This window comes from Pollachius pollachius, assembly GCF_949987615.1.
Source record: "Pollachius pollachius genome assembly, chromosome: 19".
In the NCBI taxonomy this organism is placed as follows: Eukaryota; Metazoa; Chordata; class Actinopteri; order Gadiformes; family Gadidae; genus Pollachius; species Pollachius pollachius.
In genome coordinates this window covers 5836257-5856072 of record NC_136952.1, presented here as the reverse complement: position 1 = coordinate 5856072, position 19816 = coordinate 5836257, and the positions used below count along the sequence as shown (strand labels likewise).

At 48.6% G+C, this 19816-nt stretch overlaps 1 protein-coding gene across 1 annotated transcript in view; it reads left to right on the top strand.

Moving 5' to 3' along the window:
* fasn (fatty acid synthase) overlaps positions 1-19585 on the top strand; it is a 41947-nt gene extending 22362 nt beyond the window's left edge. Inside the window, exons 21-42 of the mRNA XM_079757208.1 lie at positions 418-621; positions 1165-1493; positions 1987-2394; positions 4647-4811; positions 5244-5362; positions 5622-5776; positions 6186-6389; positions 6930-7080; positions 7562-7740; positions 7860-7979; positions 8333-8455; positions 8869-9092; positions 9645-9843; positions 10812-10963; positions 11825-11916; positions 12584-12981; positions 14080-14265; positions 14813-15040; positions 15848-16059; positions 16602-16700; positions 17074-17325; positions 17838-19585. Of these exons, the coding sequence (XP_079613334.1) occupies positions 418-621; positions 1165-1493; positions 1987-2394; positions 4647-4811; positions 5244-5362; positions 5622-5776; positions 6186-6389; positions 6930-7080; positions 7562-7740; positions 7860-7979; positions 8333-8455; positions 8869-9092; positions 9645-9843; positions 10812-10963; positions 11825-11916; positions 12584-12981; positions 14080-14265; positions 14813-15040; positions 15848-16059; positions 16602-16700; positions 17074-17325; positions 17838-17975 (4337 nt within the window). The 3' untranslated portion in view covers positions 17976-19585. The remainder of the gene's footprint in view (positions 1-417; positions 622-1164; positions 1494-1986; positions 2395-4646; positions 4812-5243; positions 5363-5621; positions 5777-6185; positions 6390-6929; positions 7081-7561; positions 7741-7859; positions 7980-8332; positions 8456-8868; positions 9093-9644; positions 9844-10811; positions 10964-11824; positions 11917-12583; positions 12982-14079; positions 14266-14812; positions 15041-15847; positions 16060-16601; positions 16701-17073; positions 17326-17837) is intronic.
* The last annotated feature ends 231 nt before the right edge of the window (positions 19586-19816 follow it).

The following is a 19816-nucleotide window of genomic DNA, read 5'->3' as shown; positions in this document are numbered from 1 at the left end:
TATTTTGGGGGGGATTTGTTACTGACTGGAGATCAGTATGATTTGTGTTTATCTTTCTTTTTCCATTCAATAGTTAAATCAAGATGTTACATCAATTCATGCATCATTGATCTCAACACATAGGCCTGGCCTAAAGGAAAGAGCCGTTTATATGTTGACTGCTTCCAATGATGTGTTGGTCAGACTAGAACGATTTATTGCTTGTGTCTAGTGAATAACACAGGATATAAGGAACTTTAAAAAAAAAGATAATCGCATACTAAATCGCAATTGCAATATTCGTAGAAACAATCGCAATTCGACTATGTCCCCAAATCAGCCCTACCTTTTCCCAGTGGTCCGTGTGATGGTTGCTCTCTCTTTGTTTCATATTTCTTGGCGCTGCTGTCGCTAACTCTTTATGTTTCCGACCCTTAGCCGTTGACGTGAAGGTGGACCGTTGCCTGGACAATATCGTGGCGGGCGGCGTGCAGATCTGCGGGCTCCACGCCACGGTGGCGCCGCGCCGCCAGCTCCAGCAGAGCCCGCCCACCCTGGAGGAGTTCGTATTCGTCCCGTACGCCGAGACCGCCTGCCTGGCCTCCGATGAGAGGCTGGTCCAGGAGCTCCGTGTCTGCAAGGGTAGGCAGCAGGCTACTGGGCTAGCGGGCCAATGGGCTAGCGGGCTAATGGGCTAGCGGGCTAATGTGCTAGCGGGCTAATGTGCTAGCGGGCTGGCCGTTGTCTCCATCTGCTGAGGGTCAAGGTGCGAGAGATTGACTTTAAAGAAGGCCAAGGGCTTCCAACAATGCTTTCGTCTATTCTTCTCGACCTCACTCTGGATAAATGGGTCGGCTAAGTGAACCAAAAGTAAATAAAAACTTGCAGCCCCGAATTATTAGATAGGAAAAACATTTGTAACACTCCAGCTTCTCAACACTGCTATTGGCCACTTGGGATTTTCCCACATTGGTACTCTAGAACGCACTTTGAGGAGCTGTGCCGCTATAGAAATGTAGCTATTATGGTGTCGTTTAGAAAGCACTTAGTAACATCCTGTCTGCTCTAAGCACCTTAACCCGCTCTACCACTCATTTTATGCAGCACAATAATGAATGAATTAATAAGTAATTGAGCAGTGTAGTCTGTAGCTCCACGTCTGAGTGTCCCTCTCCCTTCCTCCAGGGCTGATCCACCAGCTGCAGGGTAAACTGGCCCCCCACGGCATCAAGCTGGCCGTCCCGGGCCTGGAGGGGGGCGAGGCGGACAGCGGCCCCGGGGCCAACCCGGAGGGGCCCCCGGCGGAGCCCGGCCTGGCCCGTCTGCTGGCGCTGCTCTGCGGCCTGGAGCTCAACGGCAACCTGCGCTCGGAGCTGGAGCAGATGGTGGAGAGGGAGCGGGCGTGCCTGCTGCAGGACCCCCTCCTGCAGGGCCTGCTGGAGGCCCCGGCCCTCCGCCACTGCCTGGACACGGCCATGGAGAACTGCACGCCCGGCCGCATCAAAGTCCTGGAGGTGAGCGGGGAGCCTGCAGGCTCATGTTCAGACTGTTAAAGGGGGATTCGGAATAGGCGCTTAACACGTTGGTGAACTCTGCTGTCTTCGGGGAGTGACCGTGTTCACTTGGCTCCTTTTTAGTCCTCGTTGCTTTGCCTGCGGCCTGAATGTTATACAGGGCGGCAGTAGCTTATAAGTTAGAGCGAGATGGCTGGTAACCGCAAGGTAACTAGTTCGAGTGTCGAGGTGTCCCTGAGCAAGGCACCTAACCCTTGCTGCTCGGAAAACGAGCTGGCTGTCGCCTTGCATGGTTGACTCCGCCGTCAGTGAATGAGTGTGTGCATGAATGGGTGAATGTCAGGCAACATTGTAAGGCGATTTGGATAAAAACGCTATTTAAATGCAGTCCGTTTACCCTGACCCCCCGGTCTGTTAACTAGCTCCTCTTTAGTCCTCTACCTGTGCTCTAAACGCTGAACCCTGACCCCCTGGTCGCGGCCCTCCTCTCCAGGCCTTCTCCAGCGACGGCCAGCTCTTCTCCCGAGCCGTGCCCATCCTCAACATCCAGCCCATGCTGCGTCTGGACTACACGGCCACGGCCCCCGCGGCCCACCTCCTGGACCCCCACCAGGCCCAGCTGGACCAGCTGGGGGTCACGGCGGCGGGCGCCCGGTGGGACCCGGCGACCGGACCCGTCCCCGGGGGCCTGGGAGGGGCCGACCTGGTGGTGTGTAACCGCGCCTGGGGGCCTGTGGGGGCGCTGGAGGCCCCGGCGCTGCTGGCCAACCTGGCCTCGGGCGCCAGGGAGGGGGGCTTCGTGCTGCTGCACACCCTGCTGAAGGGGGAGACCCTGGGGGAGATGCTGGCCTTCCTCTCCGGGACGTCCCGGAGCAGCCAGCAGGAGCAGCTCCTCAAACAGGTGAGGAGGCTTTGAGGAGTGGAGGAGGGGGGAGTCTGAGTCCTTAACTTCTTAAGCTCCAGCCTATTTTTTAGGTTTCTGCTCGAAAATGACATACCCAAAATGAATAGAGAATATCTCTGCATCTACAAGGTCTGTTTGAATAATTGTGATGTCATTAGAAAGGGAACACTTGTGAAATGTGTTCAGATGTGTAAGTATCAGCATTTATGTCACTGGCTCAGAGTAAATTAATTTGGCACACAAGCATAAATGACAGATTGCATTTTCGCCTAAAAGAAATTACACTTTGTCTTTGAATATCTCTTTGAAATGATGCTGATGAAGCTAAAAATCTACATCAAATCATAGCACAAGGTGTGACTATTATCTCTGCAAAGTTTGATCATCATAAAGTGAAGCAGAGCAAAATTACAGAGGTTTTAGTAAAGACTATCTAGGCGGACTCTCCAAAATGGTCATTTTGGCACATTGTGGCACCATCTGTGCTGTTTGAAGTTTTTGATGTACTGAACTATATATTTCACTTTTATGTCATTATCTGTGATCAGCACATACATTTTCAACAGTCTTTGATTTTTCTTTTGATTTTTCATTTTTTTTTGCATAACCAACCTAACCTGTGTACAATTTTCAAAGAATACCATAAAAAGCAGTTTGAATCAAAATGAAACATATTTATTTATCAACAATAATAAAAAACAAACACTCACAACTATTTACACTGACTGTAAAGTCCAAATAAAAACAATATATCAACAAGAATAAACAAACTGTAAACTGTAAAACAAAAAAGATCACACAACTATTTACACTGGCTGTAAAGTCCAAACTAAAAACAGCCCCTCCTAAGTCTCCTTTTCCTCTCTACTGGTTGTCGTGCCAGAGCTTGAAACAGTTAGTTTTTGCGCTGAGACACAGTGGCACCTGACATTTTCTGCAATACACGGCAGTCTTCACCCTCGGGATCCCAGCATTGAGGCACCTCTTGCTATGCTTGCGAATTTGCTTGTCATCACTTGCATAGTACATGGGCATGCATGTGGTGGGCGTAGAGGCAGGCGGTGGAGTAGCTGCTGAGTCTTCAGCAAACACCAACATCTCTTTTAGCAGCTGCTCTCTGAAGGTCTTTTGGGTGTCCGGCTTTGTCTGGGTAGGGTTCCGCAACTTCAGCAGCTCCTTGTGTAGCAGAAAGCTGTTCATCACTGTGATGTCCACAAAATGATTAAAAAAAAGTTTTATACCATTTCATGGTCTTGTGGCTGACGCTGTAGTAGCCTATCAGTGCATCCGATAGTTCCACACCTCCCATGCTGTGGTTGTAGTCCACTACAGCGTCGGGGACGGGTACAGACTACACCTGCCACACACCAGCCTCCTCACCCTCCTCCTGACCGTCTGACCAGTGAAGGCCTCATGCACCGACGAGCACACGGTCTCTTCGCGTGTATCAATCCATTTTACGTAGAGGAGGTTGATGCGCCGTATCCAACGCAACCCCTCTCAGCTTCCTTTGGAAGGTCATTTCTAAGGACTGCAAGGACTATTTCTACATAATAAGGGCAGTGTTGTAGGCCTTTTGCTGCGAGAGTGATCGAGAGTCCCTAAATATGGGGACCCTCGAGCTTAAGAGCTTAAGAGGTGCAGTGTGGACGATTTGGTCGACTTAGTTCTCAACACTCAAATAGGGGGCACCCTTTTTCTGGTCAAAGGGGCAGTATTAACCGTAAGCTGTGGTGTCAACCAATATTGTATTCTACATATTCTAAAGGTCTGAATTGTGTTTTTAAAAAAATGGCTTAGTAGCAAGCATTTGCACACTGTCATCTAATTTGGCCCTCTTTTTATATGCTATCGCTACATAGCCCTCCGGGCCACGCTATTTCTTCATCCTCTCATGTTGGGAGTGAGGGCAGGCTGGACGCTGAAGGGACATTATCTCCTGAGGTACAAAGTGGTATGACGAGACGTACGGGCTGATGCTAGCTGGGCTAAACTGAAGGATGTGTCTCTGCAACGAAATACAGGGAGGTCTTCGGCATATCGGCAAAACGGTTATCTCTAATCCTCACATTCTGTTGATGAATGTCAACAGAATGTTGACAATTCACTTTTCATTCATGCATTCTAACGCGGCTAAAATATATGCCCTCGGAGATGGTGAATCAACAGTGCCTCAGCCAACCGGTTTAAACCTGCTGTAACCCGCTCTCTCCCTCCCTCTCTCTGTCTCTCCCTCTCTCTCGCCCCAGGCCGAGTGGGAGAAGCTGTTCGCCCAGGCCTCCCTCACCCTGGTCGTCTACAGGAAGTCCTTCTACGGCTCGGCCCTCTTCCTGTGTCGCCGTCGGCTACCGGCCAAGACGCCTGTCTTCATTCCCGTCGATGCCGGCGACTACCAGTGGGTGGAGCCCCTCAAGGTGAGGCGTGGTTTCCCCTCATGGGGTCATGAAGGTCATTTATATCAGCCAATAAGGAAGGTGTAGTTAGGCGGAAGAAAATACTGAGGCTAGCCAATCAGAATTCAGCAGCTGTAACCCAGAAGAGAAATCTAAATGATATGAGGAAGAGCCTTGAGTAAAAGTTATAGAAATTTCCCAGGAAAAGCTAAAACAGGGGAACTCAGGCTATCGCTTCATGAAGCCAGGCTATCGCTTCATGAGGAAATGAAACGACAAAAAATAGTTCTTCAACCATAAATTAAAACGGCTATGAAAAATGACCTTTACTGTTTAACTGTCAATATAAATGTATGGGTTGCATCTGGAGATATTCTAAAATAAAATCCCAAAATGTAAATTTTAAAGACTGAAGCGAGGTCAATAGCTGTTGTTGTATGATGTGTCCTCCAGGCGAGGCTGGCTGAGGCCGACTCTGAGGGCCCCGTCTGGCTGACGGCCTCCCAGAGCCACTGTGGGGTGGTGGGGATGGTCAACTGTCTGCGCCAGGAGCCTGGGGGCCACCGCATACGGTAGGACACTCACTCACTCACTCACTCACTCACTCACTCACTCACTGACTCACTCACATTACAAAGATGTCATCATGTTACAAAAAAAGATATTGGATTTGCATTTGCATGTGCATTCAAATGTTTTCCCTTGGAGAGTAAAAAGTTAAATCTTTGACCCCCATTGAATTTTGAAATGCACGTCTTTGATTCATGCCTTGAAAGCCATTCCAGAATGGTACAGTGAACAGTTTTCTCCCACCTCCCTGCTTCACCCCAGCTGTGCGTTCGTGTCCAACCTGGACGACGCCTCGGCCACGCCCACCCTCTCCCCGGACCAGGGCGCCATGAAGCTGGCGCTGCAGGCCGACCTGGTCATGAACGTGTTCCGGGACGGGCGCTGGGGCGTGTTCAGACACCAGCTCATCAACCAGGGTACGAACCGCTGCCCTCCGGCCCCCGCCTTCAAGTCTGTAGTACACCAAAAAGTCCAAGATTCAAACTCCCATCCAATCCCCATTTGACTATCGATGAAGAAAAACCATATTTTTAGGACACGTCGGCCAGCTAAATATTTGATTTAATATTAAAGCATGATCATAGAAAAGTTACCGATACATTCAGTGAGAGAATGGGTGAACAAGATTCTTATAGGGAAACCTTTGAATTGGGGGTATTTGATGCAAAGGTGAGTGGGAGTGACCATCCTGGAGAGTTTTTATCTTGTCAAGGTTCATGACAGGGTTGTTATTAACCTTGGATGTTCTGCTGGACTTTGTGTTTATTAAATCCTGTCTCACGGACTTGGACCACCTCCTCCTCCTCCTCCTCCTGCCCCCTTCAGATCTGAACGAGGAACTGACGGAGCAGGCCTACGTCAACGTGCTGACCCGTGGAGACCTCTCCTCGCTGCGCTGGATCGCCTCGCCGCTCCGCTACTTCGTGGCGACCAGCCCGGACGTGCAGCTGTGCAGCGTGTACTACAGCTCGCTCAACTTCAGGGACATCATGCTGGCCACCGGCAAGCTGCCGCCCGACGCCATCCCAGGTGAGTGGGGGTGGGAGAAGGCTGTTCTCTGACCCCCTGGTCTGTTAACTGGCTCCACTTTACTCTACCTTTTGCTCTAAATGCTCAGGTAGCCACAAAAAAGACGTTTTGTGGTCCAGTGTGACTTGTGTGTGCAATCAACAACGAGCATAAAGCCAGAAAAGTGACAGAATTATTTGAGGACTGACAAAGTCATAAAATAGGCAAAGAGACTGCTTTCAGTGCTACGTTATAGACACAAGAGATTGAGCCGTAACACTGGGTATTTTACTAATATAAGGGAGTACATATGGTGTCGAAGAGAAAATGCAAAATCATCAACTCCATATCAACTCCATTTCTTTAAAAAGTTAATCCATTAGTTCTATTTTGAGGAAGCAAATCCCAGATCCAGGACACCAATTAGTTGTTGTTTCAGAACTGTGGCTCATTTCCCAAGTGTATAAATCAGCCTTTTATGATTAATTCAAGATTATAAATATAGGTTTCAATCCCCAAGAGGTAAGCTCAAGATCTTCTCCTTCCGCCTTCCCCTCCCAGGCGACGTGGCCCTGCAGCAGTGCATGCTGGGAATGGAGTTTTCCGGACGTGACCCCAGCGGCCGACGGGTGATGGGTCTGCTGCCGGCCAAGGGCCTGGCCACCTGCGTGGACGCGGACCAGCGCTTCCTCTGGGACGTGCCCTCCAGCTGGTGAGCAACACTAGCGCGCCCACGGCCACGGTGGTTTGTAGGCAGGGGGTCCCTGTCTCCCTGTCATCTCACCGTTGACTTTACAATGTCACGTGACATTTTAATACATTTACATTTAGGGCATTTAGGAGACGCTTTTATCCAAAGGGACTTACCATAAGTACATTTGTCCCAAAAAAGAGAAGCAATATATCGCCGACGGTACAGTAAGGATGGTCATCAAACCAAGCGCCAAGCACTAAAAAAATTGTTAAGTGAACCCTTAACAAAGCTAATGACCATATAATAACAATATAGTTCAATGTTATAGGTTTTTTTATTTTTATTTTATACATCATGCTGAAAATCCTATTTTGGTGCATTTTAAAAAGCAAAAAGCCTTTTCCATAATAATTGCAGAGACCGAAGGTGTCAATGAGCTGCAGCCTATAGCCCTCATCGGGCGCCCCCGTTCACCTCCTGTCCCCCCTTATCCCCCCAGGACTCTGGAGCAGGCCGCCTCGGTGCCGGTGGTGTACGCCACGGCCTACTACTCCCTGGTGGTGCGTGGGCGCCTCCGTCCCGGAGAGAGCGTCCTCATCCACTCGGGCTCCGGGGGCGTCGGCCAGGCGGCCATTGCCATCGCCCTGAGCAGGAAGTGCAAGGTGTTCACCACCGTCGGTGAGAACTCTCGACTGCTTCAACAAGTCACCGATTGGTATTATGGTGTCTTTATTGTTGTGGAGTGCTGTTTTTGATTTTTAACTGTGTGTGTGTGTGTGTGTGTGCGCGCGTGTCAGGTTCGGCGGAGAAGCGAGCCTACCTCCAGAAGAGGTTCCCTCAGCTCAACAGCGAGTCGTTCGCCAACTCCCGGGACGCCACCTTCGAACAGCACGTGCTGCTCCACACGCGGGGGAAAGGTGAGAACCGCGCTCTGTTGTACTCTCTGCTGCGTGGCAGCGGAGGCCTGATGACTATCAAAGGGAATGTAGCAGCTAGTCGTCACGCTCCTGCAGCGGTGACGCAGGATGTCCTGAGGAGACTGTTTCTGCTTCACTTCCTCCACCTCATTTTTAGTTTAGTGTTGGTTAAGAGTTAGTTAGTGCTTGTGCCCGTGCAGAATAACTTGAAACTCATAACTCCTAACGAAGTGTTGTGTGCATTATTTTGGGATGCCGTCAATTGCCCTCCATCGAAAGAAAACGTCCAATCATACCATATTAATGTTAAAATGTTGTGTGTGTGTGTGTGTGTGTGTGTGTGTGTGTACCAGGTGTGGACATGGTGCTGAACTCTCTGGCCGAGGAGAAGCTCCAGGCCAGCCTGCGGTGTCTGGCGCGGCACGGACGCTTCCTGGAGATCGGGAAGTACGACCTGTCCAACAACTCCCCTCTCGGTCAGTACAGCCACAGGCCTTCTTTACCCAGCGGCCATCTTGGCTAGCTGGGAAGAGGAAGGCTACAGTTAAAGGAGCGGTCTGAAGTTCCAAAAGCACATTCCAAGACGCCATCTTGGTACTTCTTTACCAAGAAGTCAATAATAATGATAAAATTATTATGAGTAATAAAATAATAATAATATAAAATAATAATAATAAAACCTATCAAAATCATTATTATTATATTATATTATTATAGTAATTAATTCTAGACGTTTTGTGTACAATAATAGGAGGGCTTTGATAATGATAAAAAAAACTCCAAGATGGCGTCTCAGAATGTTCCCACTATAGCTATATTTGTCGTCGTCCTCTAACGCCGACATCATATCCTGTCACGTGACACGCCGCCCCCCCCCCCCCCCGTCCAGGCATGGCGCTGTTCCTGAAGAACGTGGCGTTCCACGGCATCCTGCTGGACGCGCTGTTCGAGGAGGGGAACCGGGAATGGGAGGAGGTGTCGGACCTGCTGAAGGAGGGCATCGCCTCGGCCGTGGTAAAGCCCCTGAAGACCACCGTGTTCCAGCGGGGCCGCGTGGAGGACGCCTTCCGCTACATGGCCCAGGGGAAGCACATCGGCAAGGTGCTGCTGCAGGTGGGTCCCGCTCCCGAGGCCACAGCACTCCTCCGATCGCGGGGGTTCGATGGCTACTCGGAGGCATTCTTCCTCTTTGTTTATTTATTTATTTTTGCTTGGACTTGTTTGATGTCAAACACATGCATGCAAAACCGCATACGGACAAAATCACACCATGACAAAACAGATTGCAGAACAATAATAAAGTAAGGTAAAAGAAAACAAAAATAATATATATTTCTTCCTCTTTACGCCAAGGGGGACAGACGAGCCGCTTCTAGGCAATAGAAGCTTAAAATGATCTGAATCCATCCAAACCTGAACAAAGTTAATGTTTTTAGATTACTGAAACTTTTCTCACATTCAAAAAGATTTAAAAGATGTGTTTGTCACTTGTCACCGCTAATTTTGTTGCATCACCGTCCGATAAACTACCACCTAGACTCCACCTAGTGCAGCTGGGGTTATGAAAGAATAGGTTTCCAAACATCATACAACCTCCCAGACATCCTGGAACATCATATTATCGGGGTCCGTCCTTCAACTGTCTCCCTGTCTGTCCGTCCCCAGGTGCGCTCCGAGGAGGAGGGTGCAGCGCTGGCCACGCCCCCTCTGTCCCTGCGGGCCATCTGTCGTACCTTTTGCCCCGCCTCCCACTCCTACATCATCACTGGGGGGCTGGGGGGCTTCGGCCTGGAGCTCGCCCACTGGCTGACGGAGAGAGGGGCCCGCAAGCTGGTGCTGACCTCCCGGTCGGGCATCAGGAACGGTGAGGGCCCCCGCCTTCACCTCCCCCCACTCCAGGCTGCTCCTCGCTTCACTACAGATTAGGGCGACGATAATCTGGGGTCCCCCGGTCCTAACGATTAATCAAATTCAAACCGACATCGCGATGTGATAGACGGCGATATGCAAATCACAAAGGCTGCGATTTCTTTCTTTTTTTGGGGGGGGATTTCTTACTGTAACTGAATGGAGATCAGCAAGATTCGTATTTATTTTTCTTTTACAATTCAATAGTTAAATAAATATTTGATAATCTAAATTCATGCATCAATTCATCTCAATATATAGGCCTGGCCTAAAGGAAAGAGTAGTTCATATGTTGACTGCTTCCAATGTTGTGTTGGTCATACTACAGAATGATGTATTGCTTGTTTACTGATTAATACAGAACATAAGCACAATCGCAATATTGGTCGAAATAATCGCAATTTCATTATTTCCCAAAATCATCCAGCCCTACCAGGCCCTATGTCAGGCCTTGAGGGGGGACGGCAGGGGGCGGGTCCAGAACCAGGATTAGTTTCTCTCCACTTTAACAGTATTCCTAAAATGGTGCAAACATTTACACTTAGGGCATCTAGCAGAAGCTTTTATCCAAAGGGGTCTTACAATAAGCACATTTGTCAGAAGAAATACACATTAGGACCGCAAGCTCGCCGGGGTTACTCCGAAAAATAAAGAAAAACAGATGAGGATAATAAGATCAAGATTCAAATGTTTTTTTTTGTCGAACACAGGATGTGCGTTGAAATGTTTGCGTGACATACTCTGTATTTTATGTACTTAAAAACAAAACACAAAAACAATAGAATAAAGAGAGAATAGAATACAATATAAGTTTTAACAGAAATGAAGAATATTATAAATTTATATAAACTGGGTAAACAGATTCAAATTGTGTTGTGCACTGCGTGCATCGTAACAACGCGGTCTCTTCCTCGCCTCCCCCAGGCTACCAGGCCAAGCGGGTGCGTGAGTGGCAGAGCCAGGGCGTGGAGGTCCTGGTGTCCACCAGGGACGTGTCCACCGAGGAGGGGGCGGAGGCGCTGGTCACCGAGGCCAGCCGGCTGGGCCCCCTGGGGGGGGTCTTCCACCTCGCCATGGTAACGTAGACTGCCACCCCCCCCCCCAACCTGCTGACCGATCAGGATTGATCAATTCTGAATGCCTTCTGTAAAAGCAGTCCAAGGCCGTGTTCACATCTAGCGTTTTTTGTAAAGGGAAAAGTTGAGCTTTTTCAACAAAAAACAAAAATGGCAGCGTTTTTTGTCTCAAAAGCGCCGGGAGCGTTTTTTCTATCGCCTTGCAACAAACCCATTCTAGACCCGACCTTACTCGCCTACTACGTATCCAGGCTAGAGCCCATTAGACATGTCGTAGATATCGACATGTTCTGTGATTAAAACTATTAATCGCTCCACCGGTACTTTCCCGAGTGATTTGTCCGCCATTGTTTCTCGTTTTGACAGTTGAGAGTTTCCTTCGTGACCAAGTGTCAATGTTCCGCTTGTGATTGGTCAGTTGCCAAAAAGACGCCTGACGTCGGCCGCTTTCTTCCTGAAAGTTGAACCTTTTTCAACGCTCCGTATGGCAGAAACTAACACTGGGAGAGGCGTTTAAAAAACGGCCGTGACTTTTTCCAGAAACGCTCTGCTCCATAGGAATATAATGTAAAACAAGCACTGGCAGATAGAAAAAACGCTAGATGTGAACACAGCCTAATGCTGCACCACTTATCTAACATCCAGCTTCCAGATATAGTTTTCATAAAGAGGAACATTGAGCATTAAACCAATGATGTAATGCTATTCTGAAATTGCTTTTGAGGCCAAAATTGGGAGTTCATACTGGTTAGTGGCTATGACTTTGCAGTTTCTGTTCAAGTGATACTGAAGGTGTGTGTGTGTGTGTGTCTGTGTGTGTGTGTGTGTGTGTGTGTGTGTGCGTGTGCGTGTGGCCCTCAGGTGTTGAAGGATGGTATGCTGGAGAACCTGACTCCCCAGCTTTTCCTCGATGTCAACAAACCAAAATACGACGGCACCGTTCACCTTGACAGGTACATTGTGTGGAAAGTCAAAGTGATTGATTGCCACCAAGGCGGTTGTTAGCGATGATGTAATGCTGTCTGTATTTGCTGCTATGACCTCACCTGTTCAGCACTAGACTGAATTTGGTGCAATCCTTTACATTTAAACCTGCACTCTCTCAATAAATTATTTCTCAATGAATAATTTTCTTTTATCTATTCTATTTTTTCCGATTTGGGACAATCTCTACATTGGGTTACTCTCATCTGAAAATGATAAACTATAACTAGTTTTATCTCAAACCACTAGAGGCCGCTAATGCGAGAACTTTAACGGTGCAGGTTTGAGAATACTTTACTAGCATTTGATGTCCGTTTTTTTAAAGTGGAACATGGCATCCACAGTAAATGCATGTTTTTGTACATATGCAATGTTCAAGCAAAGCCCAATGATTGAATACGACGTGTGGTAATAAAAAATGCCAGACCGACGTTGGATAACTAGTAGAATTGAAATGTGATGTCAGAAGAGGCAGATTTTCAATTGTTATGGCCAATCACACTTACACCCGATGGTATAATATGTCAGCTTTGAGAGTAGTTCATCCTTGAAGCAATTTCCTGCTAAATATTTTCACTCTTTTAACACACGTCTTTCATTCCCTCCTCCCTCCTTCCCTCCCCCCCCCCAAAACAGAGCGACCCGGAAGTCGTGCGGCGAGCTCCGCTACTTCGTGGCCTTCTCCTCGGTCAGCTGCGGCCGCGGCAACGCCGGCCAGAGCAACTACGGCTACGCCAACTCGGCCATGGAGCGCGTGTGCGAGCGGCGGCGGCGCGACGGGCTGCCCGGCCTGGCCGTCCAGTGGGGCGCCATCGGGGACGTGGGCGTGGTCCTGGAGACCATGGGGGGCAACGAGGCGGTGATCGGGGGCACGCTGCCCCAGCGCATCGCCTCCTGCCTGGAGGTGCTGGACGGCTTCCTGTGCCAGCGGCGCCCGGTGGTGTCCAGCTTCGTGCTGGCGGAGCGGGCGGTGGCCAAGAGCGACGGGGGGGGCGACCAGAAGGACCTGGTGGAGGCCGTGGCGCACATCCTGGGTAAGGGCGCCCCGGGTGTGGGGAGGACGGACGGACGGACGGACGGACGGACGGACGGACGGACGGACGGGACGGGACGGGCACCAGTAGTGGTGTGTCTGGTCAGACAGACAGCCCTGACACCAGTAGTGGTGTGTCTGGTCAGACAGACAGCTGTAACACCAGTAGTGGTGTGTCTGGTCAGACAGACAGCTCTGACACCAGTAGTGGTGTGTCTGGTCAGACAGACAGCTGTAACACCAGTAGTGGTGTGTCTGGTCAGACAGACAGCTCTGACACCAGTAGTGGTGTGTCTGGTCAGACAGACAGCTCTAACACCAGTAGTGGTGTGTCTGGTCAGACAGACAGCTCTGACACCAGTAGTGGTGTGTCTGGTCAGACAGACAGCTCTGACAGTAACCGGTAGTGGCGTCTGGTCGGACGGACAGACAGTAACCCAGGGTTTCTACGATTTTGATTTTGATTCACTATTCATTATTTAGAGTATGCTATTTTGAAATGCTGGGCTTTCACACGCTGCAAGAACTATGAATACTGAATGAAGGCTAGGATCACGTTAGGATAGTTCTTGCAAATACTGACGGTGTGGATTGTCTTGGAGGCTGTCTTTTTTTCAGACAGGCTATAATGAGGAGTACCATTAGGTGATCAATCGAGTAATTAATTTATAATGAAAATCATAAAAAAGATGCAATAAAACAACTCCTAACTACACTTAAACCCTCCCCTTTAGACTGGGTTAGATATCTTGGACCATCTCCCGATTCAAAAGATTCAAGTTTATTGTCATAAGCACAACAATTACAGCGGCAGTCACTGGCAATTCAATTCTTGAGTCTCAGACTCTTTCAACAATGACACAAACTGGGCATGAAATAATTAGAATAAAATAATAATATAATAATAGCTGTAAACAAAATAGAATACTGGGCATGAAATAATTCCAATAAACAAAAATATATCTGTAAATGACATAGAATACTGTACATGGAATAAAGAAATGTGAAATATAATATTTATGCGTGATATGTACCGATGTAGAAGAGCTGAGTGGTTATCCCCACCCTAACGTACGGCTGTGTGTGTTTCCTTCCCCAGGGGTGAGAGACGTGAGCACCCTGAACGCCGACAGCTCGCTGGCCGACCTCGGCCTGGACTCCCTGATGGGCGTGGAGGTGCGCCAGACGCTGGAGCGCGACTACGACATCGTCATGGCGATGCGGGAGATCCGCCAGCTCACCATCAACAAGCTCCGAGAGCTGTCCAATAGCAAACCCACGGAAGGTACGGATTACCCCCCCGCCACCCCTCCAGACAGATCGGGAGAATAGGTGCCCAAATGATCTAGTTGTTGTTGTTTTGTTCGCTTGTTTTGTTGCTAGTTTAAAAGTCATATTTTTGTACCTAGCTTAAATTTAGATTCCGATAAACATAGTTTTTTGGTCTGTTGATAAATCTCCCACTGGTGGACGTTTGGTGTATCGACACTCTGGTCGCGTCGGTTGCACAGACTTACAAATCGTAGACGTTGACTTCGTTATTAGAGCACTTTGTTGGTACTTTATTAGTCAATTTTCAGTACTTTGATTACTTCTGCTACTTCTACTACTTATTTTGCTTAAGCAGTGCTTTTTTTACCAGAGCACTTTGTTTTTACTTTATTAGTATACTTTATTGGTACACACATTGTTGCAGTGCACGTGAAACCGTGTGTCGAAACTCTTTTCGACGTCAGTGCTGGGATCATAGCCTGTAAAAAAAAGACGGTGGTAGCATCCATGAAGACACGACTTGGTTCTCACACATCAACGTCATCCCCCCCCTCCCACAGAGTCCCGGCAGTCCCCGGTGAAGCACGCTGCGGCCCACGTGCTGCTGGACTCGGACCTGAGCGTGTTGCTGGTGGACCCCGACGGGCCCACGCTGGCCCAGCTCAACGCGGTGGACAGCCAGGAGAGGGCGCTGTTCCTGGTGCACCCCATCGAGGGCTCGGTGGCCGCCTTCAAGAGCCTCACCGCCAAGCTCAGCATGCCCTGCTACGGCCTGCAGTGCACCAAAGGTAGGCCACGCCCACTTCCTGCCCGGTGGGACATGTGACCGGATGGAGTTAGGGCGGATGTATGAAGTGGGTTGTCATACTAAACAGGGGGGGGCGGGGGGGCGGCAGAAGCTCAGGAGGTAGAGCGAGTTGATTGGTAGCCGGAAGGTTGCTAGTTCGACCCCCAGTTTGAGCGCCGTGGTATCCCTGAGCAGGGCATCTAACCCTCACTGCTCCCGACGAGCTGGCTGCCGCCCTGCATGGTTGTCTCCGCCGTCGGTGTGTGAGTGTGGGACTACTGAACGAATGGTTGTAAGCCGCTTTGGATAAAAGCGTCAGAAAACATGTGCTAAACGTAAACAGTTGTACAATATAGCTATATCTTGTGTCATAATCTGTAATCAGGCTTTTTAGGTGACATAAGATGGTGCCTCCAGTTCAGCAAAGTGGTAGAAATGGAAATAAACATTTCAATAGGAATAAAATATTCTTAAAGATGAATACATATCTGGGAACACAGTATGAAAAGTAACAATGTAATAGTTTATTGTGAGTAAGACATTATGGATGGTATATGCTACATGATTAAAACCAAACATTATTGACATCCTTATACATAGTTAAATAATAAGTAATACTTTATTTATAGAGTAATAATACTTTATTCGTATAGCACCTTTCATACAGGAATTGCAGCTCAAAGTGCGTAGTGAGTATCGAGTTGTTTATTGACGTTTCAACGATATGACAACACTGTGGAGTGTTTGACACCGTCTGGCTAGTTGCCCCACGCCTGGTCCGAGGTCTCTAACCCGTCTCCTACCCCAGCCGCTCCGCTGGGCAGCATCCAGGCGCTGGCCTCCTACTACGTGGACTGTATCCGGCGGCTGCAGCCGGCCGCGCCCTACCGCATCGCGGGCTACTCGTTCGGCGCCTGCGTGGCCTTCGAGATGTGCTCCCAGCTGCAGAGCCAGGGCCAGGCCGTGGAGTCGCTGTTCCTGTTCGACGGGTCCCACTCCTACGTGGCCGCGTACACACAGGTGGGCCGCCGGGTGGTCTTCATCGGTGCTACGTTATTACAGCACTTAATCAGTACACTTTGATAACAGAGTACTGATCAACTATTGATGAAGCGTACCAATGAAGTACTCTAATAGCAAAGTTATCAAAGTACTAATGAAGTACTTATCGGTAAGCTTTATTAGTATTCTATCAGTACTTTGATATAAGAGCACTTTGTTGGTACTTTATTAGTTAATTTTCAGTACTTTGATAGTACTTATTTTGCTTTAGCAGTACTTTTGTTATCAGAGCACCTTAGTAGTACTTTATCAGTATACTTTATTAGTTCTTTTTCAGTACTTTGATAGTACTTATTTTGCTGAAGCAGTACTTTTGTTATAAGAGCACTTTGGTAGTACTTTATCAGTATTCTTTATTAGTACATTTTCATTACATTGTTGGAACCAATTAACCCTATTTTCCCTATTTATCTCTTTGAACAGTACATGATTATTTCTTTACCAGTTCTTAATCCGAGTGGTACTTGATACGTAATCGTCATCATATGATCATGTTCCAGAGCTACCGGGCGAAGCTGACTCCAGGAAAGGAGTCCGAGGCTGAGACGGAGGCCCTGTGTGCCTTCATCCAGCAGTTCACCGGCATAGAGTACAACAAGGTACACCTTATCTGGTTGTGTAGTACAACAAGCTATATCTAACTAACTGTGTGTTGTATAGTTTGACATACTACATTTAATGTTATGGTTAATGTAGCTCTAGTTGTATATGTTGAATACTAGGCATAGAGGTGTACTATATTTAATAGATTTGATGTGTGACACTTTTCTTAACTCTCTTCAAATTTGTCATTAATTTTTTTTTCCCTTTTTTCCCTCCCCTCTCTTTTTCACTCCGCCCCTCCCTCTTTCACTCCGCCCCTCCCTCTTTCACTCCGCCCCTCCCTCTTTCACTCCGCCCCTCCCTCTTTCACTCCGCCCCTCCCTCTTTCACTCCGCCCCTCCCTCTTCCATTATGCCCCTCCCCCTCCAGCTGCTGGAGCTCCTCCTCCCGCTGGCTGACCTGGAGGCCCGGGTCTCGGCCACGGTGGACCTCATCACCTCCCGGCACCGCAACGTCAGCCGCGACCGCCTGCACTTTGCCGCCGCCACCTTCTACCAGAAGCTGAAGGTTGCCGACGGCTACGTGCCCGCCGCCAGGTACCATGGCAACGTGACGCTGCTCCGCGCCAAGGCCAGCAGCGGCTACGGGGACAACCTGGGGGGAGACTACAAGCTCAGCGAGGTGAGGCGGCGCGTAGCTTTGTACAGCGCAATGCATCATGGGATATTCTTTGTTGTTGATGCTCTGCCATTTTGGGAGGACTGACGAGTTTTTTAGAACTATTAAAATGCTGAATCAACGTGAATATAGCGTAACCTAAGAATTCTTTTGGTCGCTCCTGATGGCAGTTTCAAACACAATAAGGTCCCCCAAACATGATGAATACTTTATTGATTAATTACTTATCAATGACCAAAGATGCATTACTACTAATAAATTAACGTACATCACCATGCTTCCAAAATCACCGCCATTGCGATGTGGCTTTGCAATTACTAAGCGCTCTTATTATGGGATGTGGGCGATGTTATAGGATTTTACGGGAGCCGTTAAGGGCTCATACAACCCTTTTTAAATCAAAAGGCTTGTGTGAGCAAGGCTTGTTCATCGATAGTTTTGTTTGCGCTCGCTTATGTAAAACTCCCGTGATAAGTCTCCGGCCACACCTCACCCCGACGGTCTCCCCTCCTCAGGTGTGCGACGGCACCGTCTCCGTGCACGTCGTCGAGGGCGACCACCGCTCTTTCCTGGAGGGCGAGGGCGTGGAGTCCATCAGCAGCATCATCCACAGCAGCCTGGCCGAGCCCCGCCTCAACCCCGGCGAGGGTTAGGCCACGCCCCAAAGCGCTACCCCTCCCCCCCACCACCACCACCACCAAACAACAGCAGGAAGGGGTGCAGAGAGAATGCGGTCCGGCCTTCTGCTTCAAGATGAATCCCTTGTTTTCTTCTCCTTTTTTAACACAAAGTATTGTTGTCTTGTTCTGAGTCTTTTTAGGTGTAGTGTCGCCTCAAACCGGAAGAACTTAATCTATCTTTTCCCCTCCGAGCGCGACTTAAATCAGTTGACGGGCTCTTGAGGGACAACACATTATTTCAAGAATACCTGGTCTAAAAAATAAAAGCGCGAGCTTATCAAGCAAACGATGTTTCCAGTTAAACGTTAGAAACCCTTTTTATTCTTAGTGGTGTTGAGGTTCCGCCCCGGCCATGTTTATCAGGTAACTAGTGCCTACAGTCCCACTTTTCTGGTCTTCACCCCCCCCCCCCCCCCCCCCCCCCCCAGCCAGGCTGTCTGTTAAACGATGCGGGGCATGGATGTGGTTCTACACGTAAGAAACGACCCAGAGGGCTCCTACACGCTTCCTCCTCTCCCGTCCTCTCCCTGACGCTGTAATGATGCAGACCGTTGACCCCCGGCAGCAGGTGTAGGGCTACACCTGCGTGGTGTAGTGCTAGACCTTTGTAGTGGCTGCTCCTCCAACTCGCCGCGTCTCAACCGGTGAGCGTTCTCGTTGTGAACGGTTTGATTGTCGGGTTGCTGTTGGTTTAGTTTTTTTGGTTTATCTGCCGTTGGCGTCTTTGTCATTTGTTTACAGTTTCTTCATTTTGTGTTCTATCATTTTATATTTTGTGTTTTTCTTTGTTCTTACTTGTTTCTTTCGGGGTGGACATTATGAATGGGCCCCCTGAAAAATGAGCTAGTGCCTCAAGGGATTCTAGAGAGAGCTTAAAACCGCCACGCAATGATCACTAGTGTTAGTTTAGGGAGCCACAGAGCAGTATGATACTGACCCGAGTGGAAATTGATGGCGCTTTGTTATTCTCCTGATGTGATCACTAGCTAACGTGTGCGCGGATGTCCTACCGACCCGCTGTTGTTTCAAGAGGTCATCTTATGAATTATGAAATAATTAGATTTGTTTGTCAGACTGCTATTGTACGTGTGCAACGTGGTACTTGTATAACACATTTCTACATTATTGAAAAAGGGCACGTTTTTGCTCCGACATTCCTTAAGTAATAGTATTACAACCCGAGACTAATGCTAAGCTAGGTATAGACATGTGTCTGCCGTTGGCGCTAACACGCAGCAGTAATTACAATAGGCATCGACAACCCTTAAGTGTAGAAGACCCGCAGAGGACCGTGAGGATCCGGTTGGGTTTGGCGCCACCTAGTGGCCATTGATGGGTTTTGGCTTCACGTTGTTAAGATATTGGTCCATGAGTGTTTTTGACTGCCAGTCACCCACAACTTGTGGTCCCCTGATGTCTGAGACTTCCAAACAGGAGTCGGTGAAGAGTCAGCTGACCCTGGGCCTTGTGCTGATTGGTTGCTATGTCGGGCGAGGAGGCTTTGCAACTCTTTTTAGGGAAACGTGATGTTGTTTTTTTCTCCCTTGTATTTATTGTTACTATTCCAAAATAAAGGCATATCACTAACATTTAATGGGTCTTGTTTTTTTGTGAAAAGCACACATACCAGTGTGCGTAATGAAATGGTTTGTTTTTCCAAATGATCTGAATTGAGGTATCCGACTACAGACCTGTTTTAGTTGAGACTTTATGTAAGGTGCTGCAAAAAAGCAACGTAGAACTGAAAACAAACCCTAAAACTCCGTGATGATTTTTCCATGACGACCAAAGAAAATCGAAGATGGTCAGTGTTC